The sequence below is a fragment of the Symphalangus syndactylus genome, chromosome 2 (assembly GCF_028878055.3).
Source record: "Symphalangus syndactylus isolate Jambi chromosome 2, NHGRI_mSymSyn1-v2.1_pri, whole genome shotgun sequence".
NCBI lineage: Eukaryota > Metazoa > Chordata > Mammalia > Primates > Hylobatidae > Symphalangus > Symphalangus syndactylus.
Genome location: NC_072424.2, coordinates 95129337 through 95153002, shown reverse-complemented (window position 1 = coordinate 95153002; position 23666 = coordinate 95129337). Strand labels below are relative to the sequence as shown.

Sequence of the window (23666 nt, the reverse complement as noted above, 5' to 3'; positions counted from 1 at the left end):
CTGTGTTCCACAATGGTTGAAATAATTTACTTTCCCACCAACAGTGTAAAAGTATTCCTATTTCTCCACATCCTCATCAGCATCTATTGTTTCCTGACTTTTTAATAATTGCCATTCTGACTGGTGTGAGATGGTATCTCATTGTAGTTTTGATTTGCACTCCTCTGATGATCAGTGATGTTCAGCTTTTTTCATATGTTTATTGGCTGCATAAATGTCCTTTTTGAGAAGTGTCTGTTCATATCTTTTGTCCACTTTTTGATGGGGTTGTCTTTTTCTTGTAAATATGTTTAAGTTCCTTCTACATTCTGGATATTAGCGCTTTGTCAGATGGATAGACTGCAAAAATTTTCTCCCATTCTGTAGATTGTCTGTTCACTCTGATGATAGTTTCTTTTGCTGTGCAGAAGCTCTTTAGTTTAGTTAGATCCCATTTGTCTATTTTGTTGCAATTGCTTTTGATGTTTTAGTCATGAAGTCTTTGCCCATGTCTATGTCCTGAATGGTATTGCCTAGGTTTTCTTCTAGGGTTTTTATGGTTTTGGGTTTTACATTTAAGTGTTTAATCCATCTTGAGTAAAATTTTGTATAAGGTGTAAGGAATGGGCCCAGTTTCAGTTTTCTGCATATGGCAAGCCAGTTTTCCCAGCACCATTTACTAAATAGGAGATCCTTTCCCCATTGGTTGTTTTTGTTAGGTTTGTCGAAGATCAGATGGTTGTAGATGTGTAGTGTAATTTCTGAGGTCTCTGTTCTGCTCTATTGGTCTATATATTTGTTTTGGTACCAGTACCATGCTGTTTTGGTTACTGTAGCCTTTGTAATATAGTTTGAAGTCAGGTAGCATGATGCCTCCAGGTCTGTTCTTTTTGCCTAGGATTTTCTTGGCTACATGGGGTCTTCTTTGATTCTATGTGAAATTTAAAATAGCTTTTTCTAATTCTGTGAAAAATGTCAATGGTAGTTAGATGAGAATAGCATTGAATCTATAAGTTACTCTGGGCAGAATGGCCATTTTCATGGTACTCATTATTCCTGTCCATGGGGATGGAATGTTTTTCCATTTGTTTGTGTCCTTTCTTATTTCCTTGAGCAATGGTTTGTAGTTTTCCTTGAAGAGGTCCTTCATATCCCTTGTTAGCTGTATTCCTAGGTATTTTATTCTCTTTGTAGCTGTTGTGAATGGGAGTTCATTCATGATTTGGCTCTCTGCTTGCCTATTGTTGGTGTAAAGGAATGCTTGTGATTTTTGCACATTGATTTTTTATCTTGAGACTTTGCTGAAGTTGCTTATCAATTCAAGAAGTTTTTGGGCTGAGATGATGGGGTTTTCTAAATACAAAATCATGTCATCTGCAAACAGAGACAACTTGACTTCCTCTCTTCCTATTTGAATACCCTTTATTTCTTCCTCTTGCCTGACTGCCCTGACCAGAACTTCCAATACTATGTTGAATAGGAGTGGTGAGAGTGGACATCCTTGTCTTGTACTGGTTTTCAAAGGGAATTCTTCCAGGTTTTGCTCATTCAATATGATATTGCCTGTAGGTTTGTCATAAATAGCTCTTATTATTTAGAGATATGTTCCATCAAAACCTAGTTTATTGACAGTTTTTAACATAAAGGGATGTTGATATTGAATTTTATCAAAGGCCTTTTCTGCATCTATTCAGATAATCATGTGATTTTTGTCTTTGGTTCTGTTTATGTGATGGATTACATTTATTGATCTGCATATGTTGAATCAGCTGTGTATCCCAGGGATGAAGCCGACTTGTTCATGGTGGATATGTTTTTTGATGTGCTGCTGGATTCAGTTTGCCAGTATTTTATTGAGGATTTTTACATCAATGTTCATCAGGTATATTGGCCTGAAGTTTGTTGTTGTGTCTCTTCCCAGTTTTGGTATCAGGATGATGCTGGCTTCATAAAATGAGTTAGGAAGGAATTCCTCCTTTTCCATTGTTTGGAACAGTTTCAGAAGGAATGGTACCAGCTCCTCTTTGTATTTCTGGTAGAATTCAGCTGTGAATCCATCTGGTCCTGGGCTTTTTTTGGTTGGTAGGCTATTAATTACTGCCTCCATTCCAGAGCTTGCTACTGGTCTAGTCAGGGATTCAGCTTCTTCCTTGCTTAGTCTTGGTGTATGCATCAGGAATGTATCCATTTCTTCTAGATTTTCTAGTTTATTTGCATAGAGGAGTTTATAGTATTGTCTGGTGGTAGTTTGTATTTCTGTGAGGTCAGTGGTGATATCCCCTTTATCATTTTTTTATTGTGTCTATTTGATTCTTCTCTGTCTCCTTCTTTATTTGTCTAGCTAGCACTCTATTTTGTTATTTATTTTATTTTTTAAAAAAAACGGCTTCTGGATGTGTTGATTTTTTTGGAGGGCTTTTTGTGTCTCTATCTCCTTCAATTCTTATCTGATCTTAGTTATTTCTTGTCTTCTGCCAGCTTTTGGATTAGTTTGCTCTTGCTTCTCTAGCTCTTTTAATTGTGATGTTAGGGTGACGATTTGAGATCTTTCTGGCTTTCTAATGTGGGCATTTAGTGCTATGAATTTTCCTCTTAACACTGCTTTAGTTGTGTCCCAGAGATTCTGGTACATTGTCTCTGTTCTCATTTGTTTCAAAGAACTTATTTATTTTTGCCTTAATTTCATTATTTACCCGGGAGCCATTCAGGAGCAAGTTGTTCAATTTCCATGAAACTGTGTGGTTTTGAGTGAGTTTCTTAATCCTGGGTTCTAATTTGATTGTACTGTGGTCTGAGAGACTGTTTGTTATGATTTCAGCTCTTTTGCATTTGCTGAGGAGTGTTTTACTTCCAATTATGTGGTAGATTTTAGAATAAGTACCATGTGGCATTCAGAAGAATGTATATTCTGTTGATTTGGGCTAGAAAGTTATGTAGACATCTACTAGGTCCACTTGATCCAGAGCTAAGTTCAAGTCCTGAATATCCTTGTTAATTTTCTGTCTTGTTGATCTGTCTAATACCGGCAGTGGGGTGTTAAAGTTTCCCACTATTATTGCGTGGGAGTCTAAGTCTCTTTGTAGGTCTTTAAGAACTTGTTTTGTGAGTCTGGGTGCTCTTGTATTGGATGCATATATATTCAGAATAGTTAGCTCTTCTTGTTGAATTATTCCCTTTACCATTATATAATGCCCTTCTTTGTCTATTTTGATCTTTGTTGGTTTAAACTCTGTTTTGTCAGAGACTAGGATTGCAACTCCTGCTTTTTTTTTTTTTTTTTTTTTTTGCTTTCCGTTTGCTTGGTAAATTTTCCTCAATCCCTTTATTTTGAGCCTGTATATGTCTTTGCATGTAAGATAGATCTCCTGAATACAACACACCAATGAGTCTTGACTCCTTATCCAATTTGCCAGTCTGTATCTTTTAATTGAGGCATTTAGCTCCTTTACATTTAAGGTAGGTATTGTTATGTGAGTTTGATCCTGTCACCATGATGCTATTTGGTTATTTTGCATGCTAGTTGATGCAGTTTCTTCATAGTGTCATTGATCTTTATACTTTAGTGTGTTTTTGCAATGGCTGGTACCAGTTTTTCCTTTCCATATTTAGTGCTTATTTCAGGAGCTGTTGCAGGGCAGGCCTGGTGGTAAAAAAAAATCCATCAGCATTTGCTTGTCTGGAAAGGATTTTATTTCTCCTTCGCTTATGAAGCTTAGTTTGGCTGGATATGAAATTCTGGGTTGAAAATTCTTTTCTTTAAGAATGTTGATATTGGCCCCCAATCTCTTCTGGTTTGTAGGGTTTCTGTTGAGAGGTCCACTGTTAGCCTGATGGGCTTCCCTTTGCAGGTGACCTGGCCTTTCTCTCTGGCTGCCCTTAACAGTTTTTACTTGATTTCAACCTTGGAGAATCTGATGATTATGTGTCTTGGGGTTGATCTTCTCGTGGAGTATCTTAATGGTGTTCTCTGTGTTTGCTGAATTTGCATGTTGGCCTGTCTTGCTAGGTTGGGGAAGTTCTCCTGGATAATATCCTGAGGAGTGTTTTCCAACTTGTTTCCATTTTCCCCATCTCCTTCTGGTACTCCAAGCTATCATAGGTTCAGACTTTTTATGAAGTCTCATATTTCTTGGAGGCTTTATTCATTCCTTTTCATTCTTTTTTCTCTCTTCTTGTCAGCATGTCTTATTTCAATAAGGTGGTCTTCAAACTCTGATATCTTTTCTTCCACTTGGTCGATTCAGCTGTTGACACTTGTGTATGCTTCACGAAGTTCTTGTGCTGTGTTTTTCAGCTCCATCAGGCCGTTTATGTTCCTCTCTAAACTGCTTATTCTAGTTAGCAATTCCTCCAACTTTTTATCAAGGTTCTTAGCTTCTTCGCATTGGGTTAGAACATACTCCTTTAGCTCATCATAGTTTTTTACTACCCATCTTGTGAAGCCTACTTCTGTCAGTTCATCCATCTGATCCTCCACCCAGTTCTGCACCCTTAATGGAGACATTGTGATCATTTGGAAGAGAAGAGGCACTCTGGCCTTTTGGGTTTTCAGCATTTTTTTCATTGGTTCTTTCTCATCTTCGTGAGTTTGTCTAGTTGTGGTCTTTGAGGCTGCTGACCCTTGTATGGGTTTTTTGGGGGGCCCTTGTTGTTGTTGTTGATGATGTTGTTGTCACTTTCTGCTTGTTTGTTTTTCTTTCAATAGTCACATCCCTCTTCTGTAGGGCTGCTGCAGTTTTCTGGGGTTCACTTTAGGCCTTATTCATCTGATTTGCTCCCACACCTGGATATGTAACTCAAGGAGGCTGGAGAGCAGCAAAAATGGGTGTCTGCTCCTTCTTCTGGGACCTCTGACCTCAAGGGGCACCAACCTGATGCCAGTAGGATCGCTCCTGTATAGGATGTCCTGACAATCCCTGTTGGAGGGTCTCACCCAGTTGGGTGGCACCAAGAGGAGGACCCATTTAACAAAGCACTTTGTCCCCTGATGGAAAGGATGTGTTTTGCTGTGGGGAAGCCCATTGTCTGGGCTTCCCAGATTCCTCAGAACTACCAGGAGGACAGGCTAAGTCTGTTGGTCCGCAGAGACTGCAGCCACCCCTTCCCCTAGGGGCTCAGGCCCAGGGAGATCTGAATTCTGTCCCTGAGTCTCTGGCTGTAGTTACTGGAGATTCTGCAGGGAAGCCCCACCCACTGAGGGAGGATGGGTCAGGGTTAGACTCTGGCCGCTGACTACCGCAGCTGGTGTGTTGGGTTGTGGCGACAAGTCTTGGGACCAAGCTGTCCAGCCTCGCTGGCTCCAGCAGGGGAAAAGCACAGCCTGGAGCTATAGAAATGGATGCTGCATTTCCCCCCACCCAGGGAGATTAGTGTGTTAGGCAGTTGGGAGTCCCAGTGCTGGCTGCTGCCCCTCTCTCAAGGAGCTCAAAGGGCTTAGACAGCAGGCAGCAGAAGCCTGTGCTGGTCACCCCTCCCCCAGGGAGTTCAGTAGGCTTAAGCAGATTCCAGCTGAGAGGCCATAAGAATCTGCACATTCTAGGGTTGGGATGCTAGGCCCCGGTGGTGTGGGTTCGAGAGTGGGATCTTCCAATCCATGAGTTGCACAGTTCTGTGGAAAAAGCAGTTTCCCTGGCTGGGTAGCCTGCTCACTCGCCACTCCCCTTGGCTAGAGGGGAGGGGGTTCCCCTTTCCCTTCCCCGTGTGGTTCTCAGGTGGGCTCACTGCTCTTCCTTCTCTCTGTGAGTCACGCCAGCCATCTAGTCAATTTTGATGAGCGAATCTAGATACCTTGCTGGTGAAGGATTCACACACTTATTATGATTTTTTTCAATAGGAACCTCTGAACGCAGTTACTTCTAGTCGGCCATCTTGGCCCCGCCTCTGAATATTTCTTTAATGTTATTTGTCTTTCCTCTTAATATATTCTATAGAAAGATTTCAATGCAGAAGATTAATACTTCAAACATATCAATCAATATTTTCTTTTTTTCCCCAAAGCTGGAGTCCCAAGTAAACCAGGCATTCCCAAATTGCTAGAAGGGAGTAAAAATTCAATACAGTGGGAGAAAGCTGAAGATAATGGATGTAGAATTATATACTATATCCTTGAGATAAGGTATGTGTGTTTGCAAAGTACCTGTAAATGACAAAGAACTAAGAAGATAATTATAAAGTAATCAAAAGTAATACTATTTATGCAAATGTATTTATATACAAACACAAAGATCTTTAGTTCAAGGACTCACATGCATCATTATGTTCTTTGCTCAATTCCTAGATGTTGGTCTTGGCATGCTAATTATAAAACAGATCACATCATTCTCAGAAATCTCTAACTGCTCATTGACACTTTATGGAAACTGTTTGATCATAGGCTCATGTAACCAGTGTTTACTTAATATCAGTTTTGTTTAAAAAGCTTAGCTGATATTTAACGTTAAATGATGATGGCATGTAAATTCCTGATGATAATTTGCTTTAGCAAGGTGAATACTCTCTAGTGAGAATTGCCGATGAAGTAGATATTTTTCATATTGTAAAATTAGGTCAGGTTCTGAAATGGTCTGAAGTATAGAGGTCACACAGGATTCTCTATTCATTGGGAAGATTACAGTTTGCAGTGTGTTCCCAGGGACTGAAAACACACCATCGATGAAAACCAGCCACTGATGAACAGCCTCAGACGTGGCCAGTACGGGGAGCACGTGAACCATAACTGGCTCAGAAGGACTGATTTCATGCCAACTTGAGGGGAGAATTCCAAATTCCAAAGACACTCCTCTCACAGGACTATGAAACCATCTTTTAAGAAGTTCCAAGGACAAAAGTCACTTCAATAATTATAGTCCTGGCAACTTGATCTTTAGATCTATTTTTGCTTCATCTGGCTCTGGCATTCCCATAACCTTAAAAAATGTTCCTGCCAAAACAGCATGGTACTGGTACCACAACAGAGACATAGATCAATGGAACAGAACAGAGCCCTCAGAAATGATGCCGCATAGCTACAACTATCTGATCTTTGACAAACCTGACAAAAACAAGAAATGGGGAAAGGATTCCCTATTTAATAAATGGTGCTGGGAAAACTGGCTAGCCATATGTAGAAAGCTGCAACTGGATCCCTTCCTTACACCTTATACAAAAATTAATTCAAGATGGATTAAAGACTTATATGTTAGACCTAAAACCATTAAAATCCTACAAGAAAACCTAGGCAATACCATTCAGGACATAGGCGTGGGCAAGGACTTCATGTCTAAAACACCAAAAGCAATGGCAACAAAAGCCAAAATCGACAAATGGGATCTCATTAAACTAAAGAGCTTCTGCACAGCCAAAGAAACTATCATCAGAGTGAACAGGCAACCTACACAATGGGAGAAAATTTTTGCAACCTACTCATCTGACAAAGGGCTAATATCCAGAATCTACAATGAACTCAAACAAATTTACAAGAAAAAAACAAACAACCCCATCAAAAAGTGGGCAGAGGACATGAACAGACACTTCTCAAAAGAAGACATTTATGCAGCCAAAAAACACATGAAGAAATGCTCCTCATCACTGGCCATCAGAGAAATGCAAATCAAAACCACAGTGAGATACCATCTCACACCAGTTAGAATGGCCATCATTAAAAAATCAGGAAACAACAGGTGCTGGAGAGGATGTGGAGAAATAGGAACACTTTTACACTGTTGGTGGGACTGTAAACTAGTTCAACCATTGTGGAAGTCAGTGTGGCGATTCCTCAGGGATCTCGAACTAGAAATACCATTTGACCCAGCCATCCCATTACTGGGTATATACCCAAAGGACTATAAATCATGCTGCTATAAAGACACATGCACACGTATGTTTATTGCGGCACTATTCACAATAGCAAAGAGTTGGAACCAACCCAAATGTCCAACAACGATAGACTGGATTAAGAAAATGTGGCACATATACACCATGGAATACTATGCAGCCATAAAAAATGATGAGTTCGTGTCCTTTGTAGGGACATGGATGAAACTGGAAAACATCATTCTCAGTAAACTATCGCAAGGACAAAAAACCAAACACCACATGTTCTCACTCATAGGTGGGAATTGAACAATGAGAACTCATGGACACAGGAAGGGGAACTTCACGCTCCGGGGACTGTTGTGGGGTGGGGGGAGGGGGGAGGGACAGCATTAGGAGATACACCTAAGGCTAAATGACGAATTAATGGGTGCAGGAAATCAACATGGCACATGGATACATATGTAACAAACCTGCACATTGTGCACATGTACCCTAAAACCCTAAAGTATAATAAAAAAAAAAAAAAAAAAAAAAAATGTTCCTGTTCATACTAGAGAATTCCCTTGGCCCTTATTTCTAATTGAAACCTCCTTGAAGTTTCTGTTGCTGCTTTTCATGCAGAGTGAAATACATTCTAACCTGCAGAACTGTCTTGGTGGTTTGTGACTGTAATGATGTTCATCAATCAGGTCACACATCAGGTTTTTGCTAGGACCTCTTTAGTGTGTAACCCTGAGTAACACCTTAAGTGCTACTAAAATGACTCCATCTAAATACTTTGCATACTCCTTGCTCCAGGTCTCCACTGTCAGGACATGGACTATAGGATGACTGAATGATTGTTGTAACTTCAGTATCTCAAAATAAGTCCTTCAGTCATGACACTCTAGTTAGACTCTGTGTACTCGCTGATGGTGTAGTGGAAGTGCAAAGTGCATGAACTTGGGAGTTGAACAAGCCTTATTAGTTTCCGAGGGTTGCCACAATAAAGGACCACCAACAGGGTGGCTTGAAACAGTAGACATTTATTCTTACAGCTCTAGAGGTTAGAAGTCTGAAACCAAGGTATCAGTGGGACTGCTTATTCTGATGGTTCTAGGGCAGAATCCATCTTTGCCTCTTAGCTTCTGGCGTTTGCTGGCAGTCCTTGGTATTCCTTGGCTCGTAGATGCATCACTGTCATCATCACGTCCTGCATCACAAGGTGTTCTCTGTGTCCAAATTTCCCTCTTCTTATGCAAGTGCCAGTCATTGGATTAGGGTCCACCCTAAACTACTATGACCTCATCTTAACTTGATTGCATTTGTCAAAATCTTATTTCCAAACAAGGTCACATTAAAATATTCTGAGTGGGCATGAATTTTGGGAGGACATGACTCAATCCAGTACACAAACCATGTTTAAATCCTTGTTCTTTTCCTTTTTTGAACTTAAGTTTCCTCATCTGTAAAATGAAGATGATAATATCTATCTCATCTCTTTAGGCAGTTGTGGACTCAGTGAATTAAAACAACATTATGTAAAGCCCCAGTACAGTATGTTGTAAATAGAAGGTGCTCAACCAACATCAGAATTCTTCTTTCTTTTCTCAATGGCCATTGTGTAGAGCCACTTCACAAATTCTCAAGGGCCTCTTTCTTTTGGATCAGAGTTGTTTGGTTAAACAGTGAAATGGCGAATGCTAAAGGTGAGATTTCACAAAATGTGTAAAAACACTCTGTCCTAATGCTTTGCTCAGGATGGTCCTTAAAGGGACCCTCAGCTCCCGGGAACAGCTGTGACCAACTCTGCTGCCCTGCTGCTCCCAATGTTCTTACCGTTTCCCTGCCTCTTATGAGAGCCAGCCCTCACTCTCTGTTGGTCTTCAGAAGGATGAGTCAATTAGCAGGAATAGAACCAGATTCTCCCACATATCCCTAAGCTTACTGTGGATTGGCACCAAGTCCTAAAACTACTGTGGTCTGAAAATTTCAGACCTGAAATGTTCTTAATTGTTAGAGAAGACATAAATGGGAGACCTTGAGCTTGCCTTTGATGATTCTGTAAAAAGTCATTGCAGTTATGTCTTTTGAACCCAGCCCTTGTGCTCTTTCCATGTTTCAAATGAAAAACAATTGGCTTGACTTTGAGGTGGAATGTAGGTCAATACAAAAGGAAGCAACGAGCCTCAGAATCTCAGATATAATGATAACTTTGGTAGCTGAACTGTCACACTTTCCTTATCAATTTTGTATTCTGCATTTTATTGAAATATGGCATAAGTAAACTACAAATAATGTAAAAGACTGAAAATTGAGAAAATAGAAACTTCCCAGTTAAAAATCATGGAATAATTGTCTTATAGGTTTGGAATTCTGGAGAAAGTTTATCCATGCTATTAGTATAGGAAAAAGGTACTCAGCTCTCTCTTCACCACTGATTGCTCACAGCTTTCTTGGTGGGCTGAGTTAATTGGCTCCATGCCTCACTAGGATCACTATAAAACCATGCTGTTAGCATCTGTGTTGCCAGATTATGGGAGAGGAATGAGGTCAAGGGTAAATTGTGCCAAAGGACACTCTCTGGCGTTCAGTCACTAAGAAGATCTATGAACAACTAGAAATAACAGGTATATTGTCATGTATATTTTCTGTATTTATTATTTTTTGCAGAAAGAGCACTTCAAATAATTTACAGAACCAGAATTTAAGGTGGAAGATGACATTTAATGGATCCTGCAGTAGCGTTTGCACATGGAAGTCCAAAAACCTGAAAGGAATATTTCAGTTCAGAGTAGTAGCTGCAAATAATCTAGGGTTTGGTGAATATAGTGGAATCAGTGAGAATATTATATTAGTTGGAGGTATGTTACCATGTCTGTCTATGCACTAGCTTATTACCTAAAGGTTCAGTAATAAATATCAGTACATTCTTAACATTAGCAATAGATAATGGTGACTATATATATATATATATATCTTATTATCCAAACTATTAAACTATTCCATTCATGTGATGTGATCTTTCTAAAACATCATTATCATCATGTCATTTTTCTGCCCAATAGTAATCAGCCACCCCCTTAATTCCTACCACATCAGTTCCATGCTCCTAATTAGGCTTCCAAGGCTGTTCACAATCTGTTCTATCCAGCCTTATTGTTCTATTCACATTATACCAGCCTTATGACCACTCTTACATTATACATAACAGGCCTAAGACCTTTGTTTCTTCCCCAATATCTACCCTTTCCACTGTGTATTTTATTTTAGTTTATGATGTATTGTCTTTCTAATCACATAGGCAGGAAATCTCAGTGCCATATGTGATTTTTCGTCTACTCAGTCATCAGGTCCTGTTGATTTTACCATCTTGATTTCTCTCTGATGAGTTTTCATCTTCCTCTTTCCACCTGGGCTTTCCTAATTTAAGGTATCATTTCTTGCCTGTGCCCCTGGCTTATGCATACTGCTGACAGTTAATCTAGTTGAAGGACAAGCTGGGTTACTTAACCCCTCTCTGAAATACCCACAATGGCTCTCCATTTACTGCTTTCAGAATCAGCTACAAACTTCTTTGTGGCATGTAAGGTCTTCCGTAATTTATCCACCAATTGTGGTTTATCTTTTCCAATATTTATGTCTGTGCTGTAGCCATATCAGACCAGTAAAAAGTTTTTATGTCACTTGGTCTTTGGCCCTGTGTTTGCCTCAGCCTAGAATACAGGTCCCCACCACCTACCCTGTGCACCTTAGCTGTGATTTCCTATTCTTTATTTTCTGCCAGTTGAAATTCTTCTCATCCTTCAAGACTTAACTTAAATGAACTCATCATAATGCTTACCTGATGCTCCTTAGTCAAATGAATTATTGCATTTTACATACTCACATGCTATATAAAACTTACATTATTCTTATTTATATTATAGTTAGTTATCTAGTTAGTTATGTACAAAAGTTTGCTACCCAGCTCAGCAAACTTTTTCTGAAAAGAACCAAATAGTAAATATGTTAGACTTTGCAGGCTACATGTGATCTCTGTAGCATGTTCTTCTTTTCTTCTTTTTCTCTTCTTCTCTTTTTCCTTCTCCTTCTTTTTAAAAATAACACTTTAAAAATGTAAAACTTATTCATAGCTAATAGGGGGTACAAAATCAGGCTATAGCCAGATTTGGTCCTCGTGCCATAGTTTGCCAGACTCTGGCCTACATGTTTCTTTCCTCTACACAACTGAAACTACCTAAGAGAAATTACCATGTTTATTCCTCAGTTTAATATCCATGAAATTGAATATGTATGAAGATATTATACAAAATAATAATGCCAACTGTTTAGTATCCAAAGACTGAGATTTCTTGGTCCTGAATTTATTAAAAAGATATACATGTTTCCTCAGTCATTTTAAAGTAGAAGATTGAATATATTCCAGTGGTTTGTTGCTCTCTGCAAAAAAAGCAAAAACACCTTGATTTTGATTTCACGTGGCATAAACACTCTCTGTGTGGATGCTTTCAAGCTACCAACGGTCTAACAAACAACTGGCTTGCAAAAATCCAGTAGTAGCTAGCTCTGCTATATTACTCTGTGTGCTTAGGTAGAGCTGGGGCTACTGAGCTTTTATTTATGAATTAATTTCTTTTTCTGATTTATATTATTAGATGATTTTTGGATACCAGAAACAAGTTTCATACTTACTATTATAGTTGGAATATTTCTGGTTGTTACAATCCCACTGACCTTTGGTAAGTGTAATAGAATTTTAAAAATAGGCAACAAACTGTTTACTTAATCATACCTCACTTATCTCTTAGTTGATCTAATCTCCCACATGAAATATTGCCTGATTAAGTTAATAAAATTTTTGGCTACACATTTATAACCACTAACTTCTGTGAATTGTTTTCTGATCCAGGCATAACTATTTTATGGAAAATACACATGTACATTTCATGTTATACTTTAGATAAAACTACTTGCAAGGGCACCAACTTTTAGGTTTCTTTAAAACAGTATTTGTTTCTGACTGGCTGCATACAAATGTTTGGTGGCTTATAGTTTAAAATAAATAAAAGAAAAATAACCCTGGGTACATAAAAAAGTATAGAATTAATGGGAGGCCAGTGACAGTCTTTGGTTGGGATAGTTTTGGTTTCTAAGCAGACACACTGGTTTGGAATGAGTAGGGCCTCTGTTGCAGAAGATCCATTTCTGGCTTGTGGGATCCACTCTTGCTTTCAGACATCTGATCTGCTTATTTCAAATCCCTGCTCATTTATAAATGACCAGGAAAGCAGAAAAATTAGGTTAGGTAGATAGAAAGCTATTTTTTTCTAAGAAGATTTACTTTAATGATGATAAAATGCAGTAAAAACCTCAAAAGGAATGGTCAAGTACTGATTGGACTTTTAGAGTTATCATAGTGATCATACATTCTTGTTTATTTCTGTTTCAGCACAAATAATAATAGCACTTTCTTTCATTCCCCAAACTGTCTGAGTTTGGCTTATAAGATATATGGACCCCTATCTATTGCTAATATTGAGAGTCCCCAACACACTGAATCATTAAAAGAAGGGCATGATTCTTACCAGAAAAGAACACTCAAACACATATTAAGAAAGTTGTGGCTTATTTTGTTCACAAATAGGGGTAAGTTACAAGGGAAAGTTGACGGAAAAGTCACAAACATAAAGTTGAACTCTCAGGATAAAGAAAGCCAACACTTTACTGTGTTCTAAATCTTTATTCTTTCTGCAAAGTGATTGGAGTCACAAGCACTTTGAAGCTTGATTTGAGATTTTTTTTCAAAGATTCCACCCAGACAATATGTGAAACTCCTTCAGCAAACTTGGAAAGCTAAAAATTTCAGCTGACCCAGCCAGGATTTTAACCTGTGGTTCCAGAGAGTCTAAGTATTGCACAGCTGATGTTTGTGCCACTAAGCCAGCCCCTCCAGAATTACGCATATGACTGCAGTATATTTGGCAGTTGGCATATAGGCTTGACTGCTTGTCTGCTTTCCTACTGGGAAGGAGAATTACATGAAGAATCCTTCAGCTGACCTTTGCTTACTTTCTTGTACATCACCATTGTTTAAACCCATAACTCTAGTGGATGAACATGAGATAATTTCAGACAACCTATTGTGCTTCCAAGACATCCTATGGATATCTGACTTTCTCAGGACTTAAAGGTCTTTATTCTGTTTGAAATTCACGAATTTTTGAGTCTAGCTAAGCTAATTCGTTTCTTTGCTTTTAGCAGCAGTGCATGTGGTTTTACTAGTAAGAGCGTGTGCGTGCATGAGAAAAGATTGAGTCATTCAAATAACAAAAAGTCACAATTATTTTAAAATTTGTATTGTGCTGAGGGCACTCATCCGATATAAACATAAAATTAAGACAATTTTTAAAATGAGTGTTGACAGCCTTTGCTTCTGAGCAGTCATATCTAATGTATAACATTAGCCTTCTGCTGGGAGTAGAGGAAAATGTAAACCTGTAAAATACAACTGCTGACCTCAGGAGCTTGCCATTTAATGAGGGAGGTAAGACATGCCTGTATGGAAAGCCAAATAGCAAGATATGTGTTAAATAATAACAAAAGACAAAAATAGATGAAATAAACAAGACAGTGCATAGGATAAGCACTCACAGAGAGGCACAATTAGTCTTTCAAGTTCAGATATGAAAGATTAGTAGAGGTTGCTGAGGTTTCAGAAGGCATCATTGAGGATGTGGGCTTACATTGGGCCTTTAAAAGTGAAGTGAGGTGGTGAGAACATTTCAAGTTTGAAAAATTAATTTAGCAAAAGGTACTTGTGATCTTTCACTGTGTAGCCCTTCAAATTGAATTTCATGTGAATAAAACTCTAACTTCTTGAATATAGAAGCTACTGTGAAATTAAGTTCAAATTTTAATGATCATCTCTCAAAGCATGCTTGCTGTTTTCAACTTCTGAGCCAATAGTCCAGTATAGATGACAATCCTGTTAACATAATTGTATTTTAATATTTAAAAAAATTATTTTATTATTATAAAACTAATACTGCTTATTATATAAAGAAGACAGTACAAATTACTCATGATTCTACAACTAGGGCAGACCACTGCTAACATTTGGTAAGCTTCGTTCCAATACTTTTTCTACATATTCGAGTATATGTATATGAACAACAATGATAAACACTCTTGTACTCTGCAAAAAAAAAAAAAAAATTGCCATTATACTGAAAGCATTTTCTTTTCTACTGAGGGGTATAACTTGGATGTGACTGAACTCAAAAATGAATTTGTTTCACTAATAATTATGTTTGTTTTGGTTTATTTTGACTCATTTATGGGTGATTTTGACAAATAAGTTTTAATATTAAGATACTTTAATTTGTTTATAACAACAGTAAGAAATACATTAAATTTTAAGAAGTGAGATTAAAAACGGTGTAGTATGATTTGTGTGCTGATATATGGCTTTTTACCTGGATTTAATTAGTTTTTTATAAGATATTTTAAAATCAAATTATGAAAACTTCTATAACTATTCTACTGAGAGTGTTCTTGCATAAAAACACTTAAAATGCACTGTTAACATTTCCTAAAGGAAAAAAGAAGCAATATTTTACTTTGTAAATTATGTCATTTTTTCCTTTATAGTCTGGCATAGAAGATTAAAGAATCAAAAAAGTGTCAAGGAAGGGGTGACAGTGCTTATAAACGAAGACAAAGAGTTGGCTGAGCTGCGAAGTCTGGCAGCCGGAATAGGCCTGGCTAATGCCTGCTATGCAATACAGTACGTAGCTTTGGCCATCATTATGGAGCACCTAGGCAAAGGGTGGGCAACAGCAACAAGAGTGCCTATGAATTCCGCATTGCCCAGGACAGTCATGGTTTATACCCATTTTTCTGGCATAATTATTAATAACTTCCTCTTCCACTCTCAAATGTGACCTGGGATGGATGGCAAATTATGTGGTTATAAGAAAAATACAGAAAAATCCATTATTTTCCAGTGCTTTATCATGTAGCTCAAAAACAAATGAAAGAAGGAGAAAAATATTACATTGAAGAGAATAGATGGTAACATGGTTGGTTGACCTGGAGGCAGTGTTTGAGAGGAGAGGAGTTTTGAGAGCCTTGTGTATGTGGTCAGCCTTAAGTCAATCTTACTCCATTTCAGAAGTTGTATGAAGATTGCCCACAAACCCTTCTTAAGATAGATGAGTTTTGAACTTTTGTTGTCATCATAATTAAGGAAAATATTCAAGTGTCTTATGCAAAGGTTCATTATATTAGGATCTATGCAAAAAGGAATTAAATGATCATAGGCCTTTCTTTCAGAAATTTATAATGCAAGGTGTAAAAACAAAGGATTTGAAGTAGACACAAAGGTGATCTAAATCAGCTGTTTAGAGGTGACTTTCCTTTGAGCAAATACTCAGCATATCTGCTACTCAAGATTCTCTATTAAAAATTGAAAGCATTTTTAACATAGCAGCATTTTCCCCCCTTGTAGTATTCCAAGTGAGAAACTTGGCTTTCTAAAAGTTAACCTTATGGTGATGGGGTTGATTTTTTTGGTCATAGTAAATTTTGTTTTACATAACATGTCACATGTGTGAAATAGCTAATGGAAAAGCTTATAAACCCAGATGCATTTATTACTAATTTGCAGTAGCTTTTTATACAAATTGGCAATCTGAAGAAGTTAATACCTACTAACTTTGACACAACAAGCTACAATAAAAGTCTTGAGGCAATGCATACACATATATGTTTTTATCAAAATTAAGGTGCCTAGAAGTGGACCATCATGCTCTGTCTGAGTAAAAGGTGGTAGAATAGTAAAGTAATTAGGAACCCAAAGTTCCACATCACCATGTCACATAAAACACACAATGCTGCAAAGCCATGAGATATTTCTTTCTCTCTCAAACACAAATACCAATACCAACACAAACTTGTATACCCTATATATGTGGAGGGTGGGGAGACAAAAATGTTGCTATTTTATAGTACTCTTCCAACCCAAGAGGAGATTGAAAATCTTCCTGCCTTCCCTCGGGAAAAACTGACTCTGCGTCTCTTGCTGGGAAGTGGAGCCTTTGGAGAAGTGTATGAAGGAACAGCAGTGGACATCTTAGGAGTTGGAAGTGGAGAAATCAAAGTAGCAGTGAAGGTAATGTGAATCTTCGAACTCCTTGACACGTTATATCACCATATCTACAAGGATTGACCATAAAAGTTGAGTGCTCTTTGTTGAAAAGAGGACTGGTTGAATGTCGAAGCCTATCCGTAGCTACAAGAATCACATTTTTAAAAAACATTTCCTAGATAGGAACATTGTTTGTAATCAGCAATCTCCAGGGTTTGCATTACCTCTAAGGTTACTAATTAGCTAAGACCTATCAGACAATAATTTTTCTTCAAACATGCCATAAGAGAACTGGAGTTGTAAAACACATTCTTAAGGTACTAGACCAAGGGTCAGCAAACCTTTTCTTAACTGGGCAGATAGTAAGTATTTTAGGCTTGCTGGCCATACAGACTCTGCCATCATATTGTCATAGACAATAATGAGTGTGGCTGTGTACCAATAAAACTTTATTTATGAACACTGAAATTTGAATTTTATATTATTTTCATGTCATGAAATAGTAGTATTCTTTTGACTTTTTCAACCATTTAAAAATGGAAAAGCCATTTTCAGATCATAGGCTATACAAAAAGAGGTGACAGGCTGGATTTGGCCCACAGGCTATAGTTTGTCAGTCTCTGACTACATGATTATTTATCATGGTATACTTAATGTATTTTTAAGGAAGCACTGGATATATTCATATTTTTGTAAAAGTATCTTTTGATAAAGGGAGGATGAATCTTTTATGTAATTAAGCAATATCCTGATCTCTGCTTATTAGAGATTTATTGCATCGAGGGTGAGCTATACAACTAGAAAAGTTGGCAAAATTCTCTCTGCTTCTAAATGATGTCATTGAAAAGTTCTTTAATTTACTCCCACCTTGACTGTTTTAAACAAATGTTTATTTCTCTCATGTAACAAGGTGACTGCTGGCTTTGGTTCAGGATAGTGTGTCAGGTCAGAGCCAGTATCTCTGTAATTTTCTCGGCTGTTGTTCATGCTTGCTGCCTCATTGTTCCAAGACAGCTGACAAAGAAGCAAGCATCACATCTTCATTTGGGCCAGGGAGAGGGGGAAAGATGGTGCGAGATGTACATGTTCAGGAAGGCAAAAGTCTTCTTCAAAGCTCCCTCCCCACCTCAGCAGTTTTTCTCTTATATACCATTGACCGTCACCGAGTTATATGACCACCCCAATTTCCAAGGGAGGCTGGAGAATTTCAGAACACAATTTTCATGATTAGCTTTGATCAATTCCTTGGGACTGGGAACCTGGCCTCCAAGAAATAAATTGAAAGCAAGGAGATGGAGAAAACATATTGAGAAGAAAATTTTGAAAATTAAGAAATTGGCCTAAACAACAAAACTTGGTCTCTTAAAATTTCTACCTTTTGGAGGAACATTGTGTAAACATTACTAGACCTTTTATTTTGCATATTCTTCTACTAGCAATAACAGGAGGTAACATTTGAAGGGTTTATAGAATACATGCACATGCTTTATCTACGATCTGTTTCCAGCTTTCAGGGTAGATATTACAAAACAAACAGAACAATCTCCATTAACCCACTGAGCTCACAGAAATGTCTGCTATACTGATTCCTGACTTGTTTTTATGTTGTATAGACTTTGAAGAAGGGTTCCACAGACCAGGAGAAGATTGAATTCCTGAAGGAGGCACATCTGATGAGGTAGCTCTGAAATAATTTTCTCTTGGTATGGGTAAGAAGTTTTAAGTCTGCTTGACTTATTTTTAACACCCAAAATGATCTGACATAACAGATCATACCTAAAACAACATGGTTGAAACGTTTAAATGGAACTACGTCTGCAGAGCAAGTAGTCTATAGAAGCCAATCTTCTGAGCCTGGGTACAGGCACTCCTCAAGCAAAACGTTCTCCTTTCTTTTATCTTCAATAAGGAGCATGTTTTGCAAGTGAATTCTGAAGCTGTTTGGCTTTTGACACGCTTATATTCATCTAAATGTGTGATAATAGTCAGTATACCCAGTAAGAGGGAGTTCTCTCAAATGCTGTAATGTCAGTGAAAATATCCTTTGTCTTAGTAAACTTGTCTACAAGTTTGAGTTTGTGGTCATAAAAACTGCTCAAGCACATCTTAATGGGAAGACTTGAGGCAGTGGTTGATTGGGTCTCAAGCTGTGGGTTCCAATTATTAGGTTGGGACTTACTTGGTTTGATGTCTTGAGAAAACTGTGTAGCCAAACCTGCATTTCTGAGCTGTTTTCCTGAAAGGGAGAGGATATATTTCATACCTATAATGACCCAAAACCCAATGTTTTTAAATATCTTTTCAAGGACGCTACTAGTCAAAATTACTTTCTTTTCCAAAATATGCTTAATACAAATGTTATTCCTTCTAAAAACCAACCTATTTTATCCATACTCATGGCCACTAGGGGTTGCCATATTACCTCCTTAAGGTAAGCACAAAGACCAACAATTGGAAAAGGAAGTGTTAGAGACACTAATTCGGGGGTTTTGAAGGAAACTATTGATAAAGAATTGCTGTACTCCGTAAAGACCCTCGGCTAGGACTCCTGCTTCTGTTGTATCATCCAGCCTGTGTCTTTCCACCTTTCAGCAAATTTAATCATCCCAACATTCTGAAGCAGCTTGGAGTTTGTCTGCTAAATGAACCCCAATACATTATCCTGGAACTGATGGAAGGAGGAGACCTTCTTACTTATTTGCGTAAAGCCCGGATGGCAACGGTAGGCAGTTGGGATCCATAATATTGGTTTCATAATGCAAATGACCTGTAATTCCCTATTAATTTTCTTTAAATTTAATAGGCTGCAGTGGTAAAACCTTAGAAAACTTATATGGAAAGAATTATTCTATTTCCTTCACATTAGATTTTGACAGTCAGAACCCTGGGCTAACATTCTGGCATTTTTCTGGTCATGTGAGCCCGAACCTGTTTTTAGTATTTAATGGGAGAACATGACCCTCATTGCCAGAATCATGTTTTTCTGGAGCACAGGGATCGTGTGGAGTTGGGAATGCATATCTCTGTACTTCATCTATATGCCTGTCTGTCCCAAATTATATTTCCGGTCTGGATGTCTTTACTGAGTACCAGACTTGTATGTCCCTCTCTAGTTGACATATCTATTTGGATTTTAGTAGGCATCTGAAACATATTTTGCCCCAAACAGAGCTCTTGATTTCGTACGTCCTCTCCTACTCCACCCATCTAGTTCCTTGCTTTCTCATTCCCTACATCCATGCTAACAAGCTCTGCCTGCAAAACGCAGCCACGGTCCTTCTTTTCTTGTATCCCCAGTGCCTGGAGCAGTGCATAGCACATTATGAACCCTGGAAATGCTGTGGAATGGTGGACAGGACTGGGGGTCCTGCAGGAATCTACCTTATATCTTAGATGAGAACACGTGAGATAAGACAAGCCACCGAAGTTTAAATCTGGTGGATTAAAAGCTTTTTTATATCAAAATAAACATCATATGGCTAAAAAATTAAAATGTGTGAAAAAGCGTATAGTGAAAAACAGGAGCCCTGTGCACTGCCTCATTCCCAGCTCTCAGGCCCGCACGTATCTTCTGGTATTTACCGCCAAGTTCCTAAATAGTCTGCTCATACTGACACGTGTTGATTTTTCAATTTGGGGTAAATTGATTGCCCACTATGGAAGATGAGGATTTAACTCTCTTAGACTTCCTCGTAATATACCTGTCCATCCCTCACCATGCTACACACAGGAAAACTTTGCTTGCCTCATCCTCTGACAGTTATCACAATTTGCAGATAAATCATCCTTTCAGGTTTGCATTATTAGAACTATTTAGTTATTATTATTATTTTTGGAGCTGAATTATCCAAATGTTGTTATTCTAAGTTTTTTTCTCAGGCTAGTTTAATAAATATCTCTTGTTTTCATTTTAGTTTTTATGTACGTAAACTCCTCAACTGAACTGTAACACTTTTCTCAATATGGCTAACAATATCAGATAATCTAGTACTTAATTTTTTCTTAGACACTTCCTTCCTGGAAGCAGTGTGGATGCTTGTGCTCAAGGCTAGCTACACAGCTGCTGTTGTAGGGTTTCCTTCACATTCAACCTGGGAATCTTCCTCAACTCTTGTCCATGTGGGACTTTTTCCATGTATCTCATGACTTTTTGTTTGTTTTAGAAAAGAGAAATTATGCATGTGCAGCAAAAATCGGCTTTTTTTTAATTTTTGAGAAAACGTCCTTTATTCTTCCCTCACACTTGGTTGATAATTTGGTTGGACTTTTAGGTTGAAAACTCTTTATCTAACAGATAAAGCCACTACATCTTTCTTTCCTCGCTTCTACAATTGCCAGTAAGAATTCTTATGCCATTCTGATTCCTGAACTTATTATCAGTGGTCTGTTTTTTGCCTCCTCCCCTTCAAAAATTTGAGGAAAATTTTATCTGTGGTACTCTTTACTCATAGTAAAGTAACAGTTGCTTTGCTAATCATTCCCTTCAGTTCTAGGATTTTTTTTCATTGTCTCTTTGATAATGAATAGAATTCCTTATTCCCTCTATTTCTTTGTTCTAGAAATCCTGTTATAATGGACGGCTTTGTTTCATCTTCTCATTCTGTTAGCTGCTCTCTCCTATTTTCTAGCTTTTGTCATTTTGCTTTCTATTGTGATAGACTTCCTCAACTTTGTCCCCTAATCTTTCTGTAGAATTAAAAATTTTTGTTAACATATTTTAATTTTTCACAGACTTGTTCTTGTATTTTGACTGCTTTTTAAAATAATATTCTGGTTTTGTTTATAGATGCAAAATTTTACTGATCTTTTAGGGTATTAATTATGCTTTTCAAAAAGTGTTAATTTGCTTCCTGCATTGTCTTGGCTTCCTCCTTCCTCTTTGTTTTGGAATCTGATTCAATGTGAGAATCTTTCTCAAATGTTTCGTATTCTTGGCTGGTTTCATATTTAATCGTGAGGGCTAACAAAATGATGGGAACCTATGTGTCCAAGGAAGCTTCCTTTTGGCGTTAGGTGGGACCCTGCTCTTCCACTGGGGGTCCTCCAATGTCAATAACTGAATCTCTTCCCTGACATATGCCAGTTTAACCAGGGAGGAAATTGGTCATTTCTCCTCTGGACAATAAATGCCTGATGCGTCAACTCAGAGCGTTTAGAAGTGGCTGGAGGTCTCAAGGCTCAGTATGTGGACTCTCATTTAATTTTAATTCTCTCCATTTCAGTACAGTGCCTCAGTGTGACTGGTAGTATCTCTGAACTTGGAATTGTTCTGGTTCAGGTTTCTGTTGTTTTTATTTGTTTGTTTTCTATAGACAAAAGCCTTCATCTATGGTAGAAGAATCTATGATTTAGTTAGGCCTTAAATAACCTAAACGTTCTTTTTGCTTTCAGTCCTTCTCCTTGTCCCTGTATTCGGGGATACCTGCTGCCTACCATTCTGGAGACTATGAGCTTCCATAAGGAAAAACAGCTCAATTCTTGCCTTTTCTTTCTGTAGGCAGTCAGCTTTCATCTCTCTTGGCTCTGCTAAATTACCACTCCTCCATCTGCTTTCCCTCTTCCAGAATGCTTTGTCTACCATGTCAGTTCTCATGACAGTTGATTTGCCCTTGTGAAATTATGAAAATTTTCACTATACTGCCATGTTAGCAAGGTTTGGGGAGAGAGCGGAACTAAAAATGCAGATTCAATCCCTCATCTTAAACAATACATTTTATTTGTAGATTTGCTTTGTGGTAGGGCTGGGGGTATGAAAAGTGAAGAGAGGATGAAAAAGGATAGACTGAAAAAAAAAACATGGATCTACTTTTTCCAAATCATTTTGATTCACCCAGGATCCTAATGCTTATAAAGATTGGTTCTCACATGCATTCAGCTGTTCCGCAGCCTTTCCTGGTGGCTGCCAAAAACAGCTTCCAGGGCTTCGTCTCCTTCGCTGCAACCATAGAGACATCGTTAGGTGCTGAAGGCAGAATGAAGGCCTGAGGCCTATGGGAGCCATCACAAATGCTACTCTCCCTCGTGCTGAGTTCTTTTGAGGCCAGCCTCTCCCCACATGGAGTGCTCAGAGGCACCATATCAGAAGAACCAGCAGAAATCTTTTTCTCTCTCTCCCTGCATTCAAGGACTATTTTACTGGGTTGAATGCCTAAGAATTGACTGCAATTAGGCCCAGAAAGCTTAGTCTAGTCCTTTGCTTTGAGGACTCAGTTTCTTTATCTACAAAATGGAATATTGAATCAAAAGCTTCCTAAGTCTCCTTTTAACTTTTTTTTTTTTTTTGACAGAGTCTTGCTCTGTGGCACAGGTTGAAGTGCAGTGGCGTGATCTTGGCTCACTGCAACCTCTGCCTCCCAGGTTCAAGTAATTCTCCTGCCTCAGCCTCCTGAGTAGTTGGGACTACAGACATATGCCACCATGCCCAGCTAATTTTTGTATATTTTTTGTAGTAGAGACAAGGTTTCACCATGTTGGCCAGGCTGGTCTCGAACTCCTGACCTCAAGTAATCTACCTGCCTTGGCCTCCCACAGTCCTGGGATTACAGGCATGTGATACCACACCTGGCCTTAACTTTTGTTAAAAGGATTGTATTAAGATAGAAAAAAGGTGAAACAAACAAACAAAAAGCTGTCAAAGTAATACGAATATGTAGTAAATGTGCTGCCTTCCAGATAACATTCAATTCACCAAATTTTTGCTGTGTGTTTACTATAAAACGGTGAAGGATGTAGTTCTTGCACTCAAGGAACTTGCTACATGGTA

At 38.2% G+C, this 23666-nt stretch overlaps 1 protein-coding gene across 3 annotated transcripts in view; it reads left to right on the top strand.

Moving 5' to 3' along the window:
• ROS1 (ROS proto-oncogene 1, receptor tyrosine kinase) overlaps positions 1-23666 on the top strand; it is a 145824-nt gene that overhangs the window by 96826 nt on the left and 25332 nt on the right. For all 3 annotated transcript variants that reach the window (XM_055262388.2, XM_055262401.2, XM_055262395.2), the window contains 7 exons: positions 5977-6094; positions 10426-10616; positions 12411-12494; positions 15406-15541; positions 16765-16927; positions 18517-18581; positions 19496-19625. In XM_055262388.2, coding sequence (XP_055118363.2) covers positions 5977-6094; positions 10426-10616; positions 12411-12494; positions 15406-15541; positions 16765-16927; positions 18517-18581; positions 19496-19625 — 887 coding nt within the window. The remainder of the gene's footprint in view (positions 1-5976; positions 6095-10425; positions 10617-12410; positions 12495-15405; positions 15542-16764; positions 16928-18516; positions 18582-19495; positions 19626-23666) is intronic.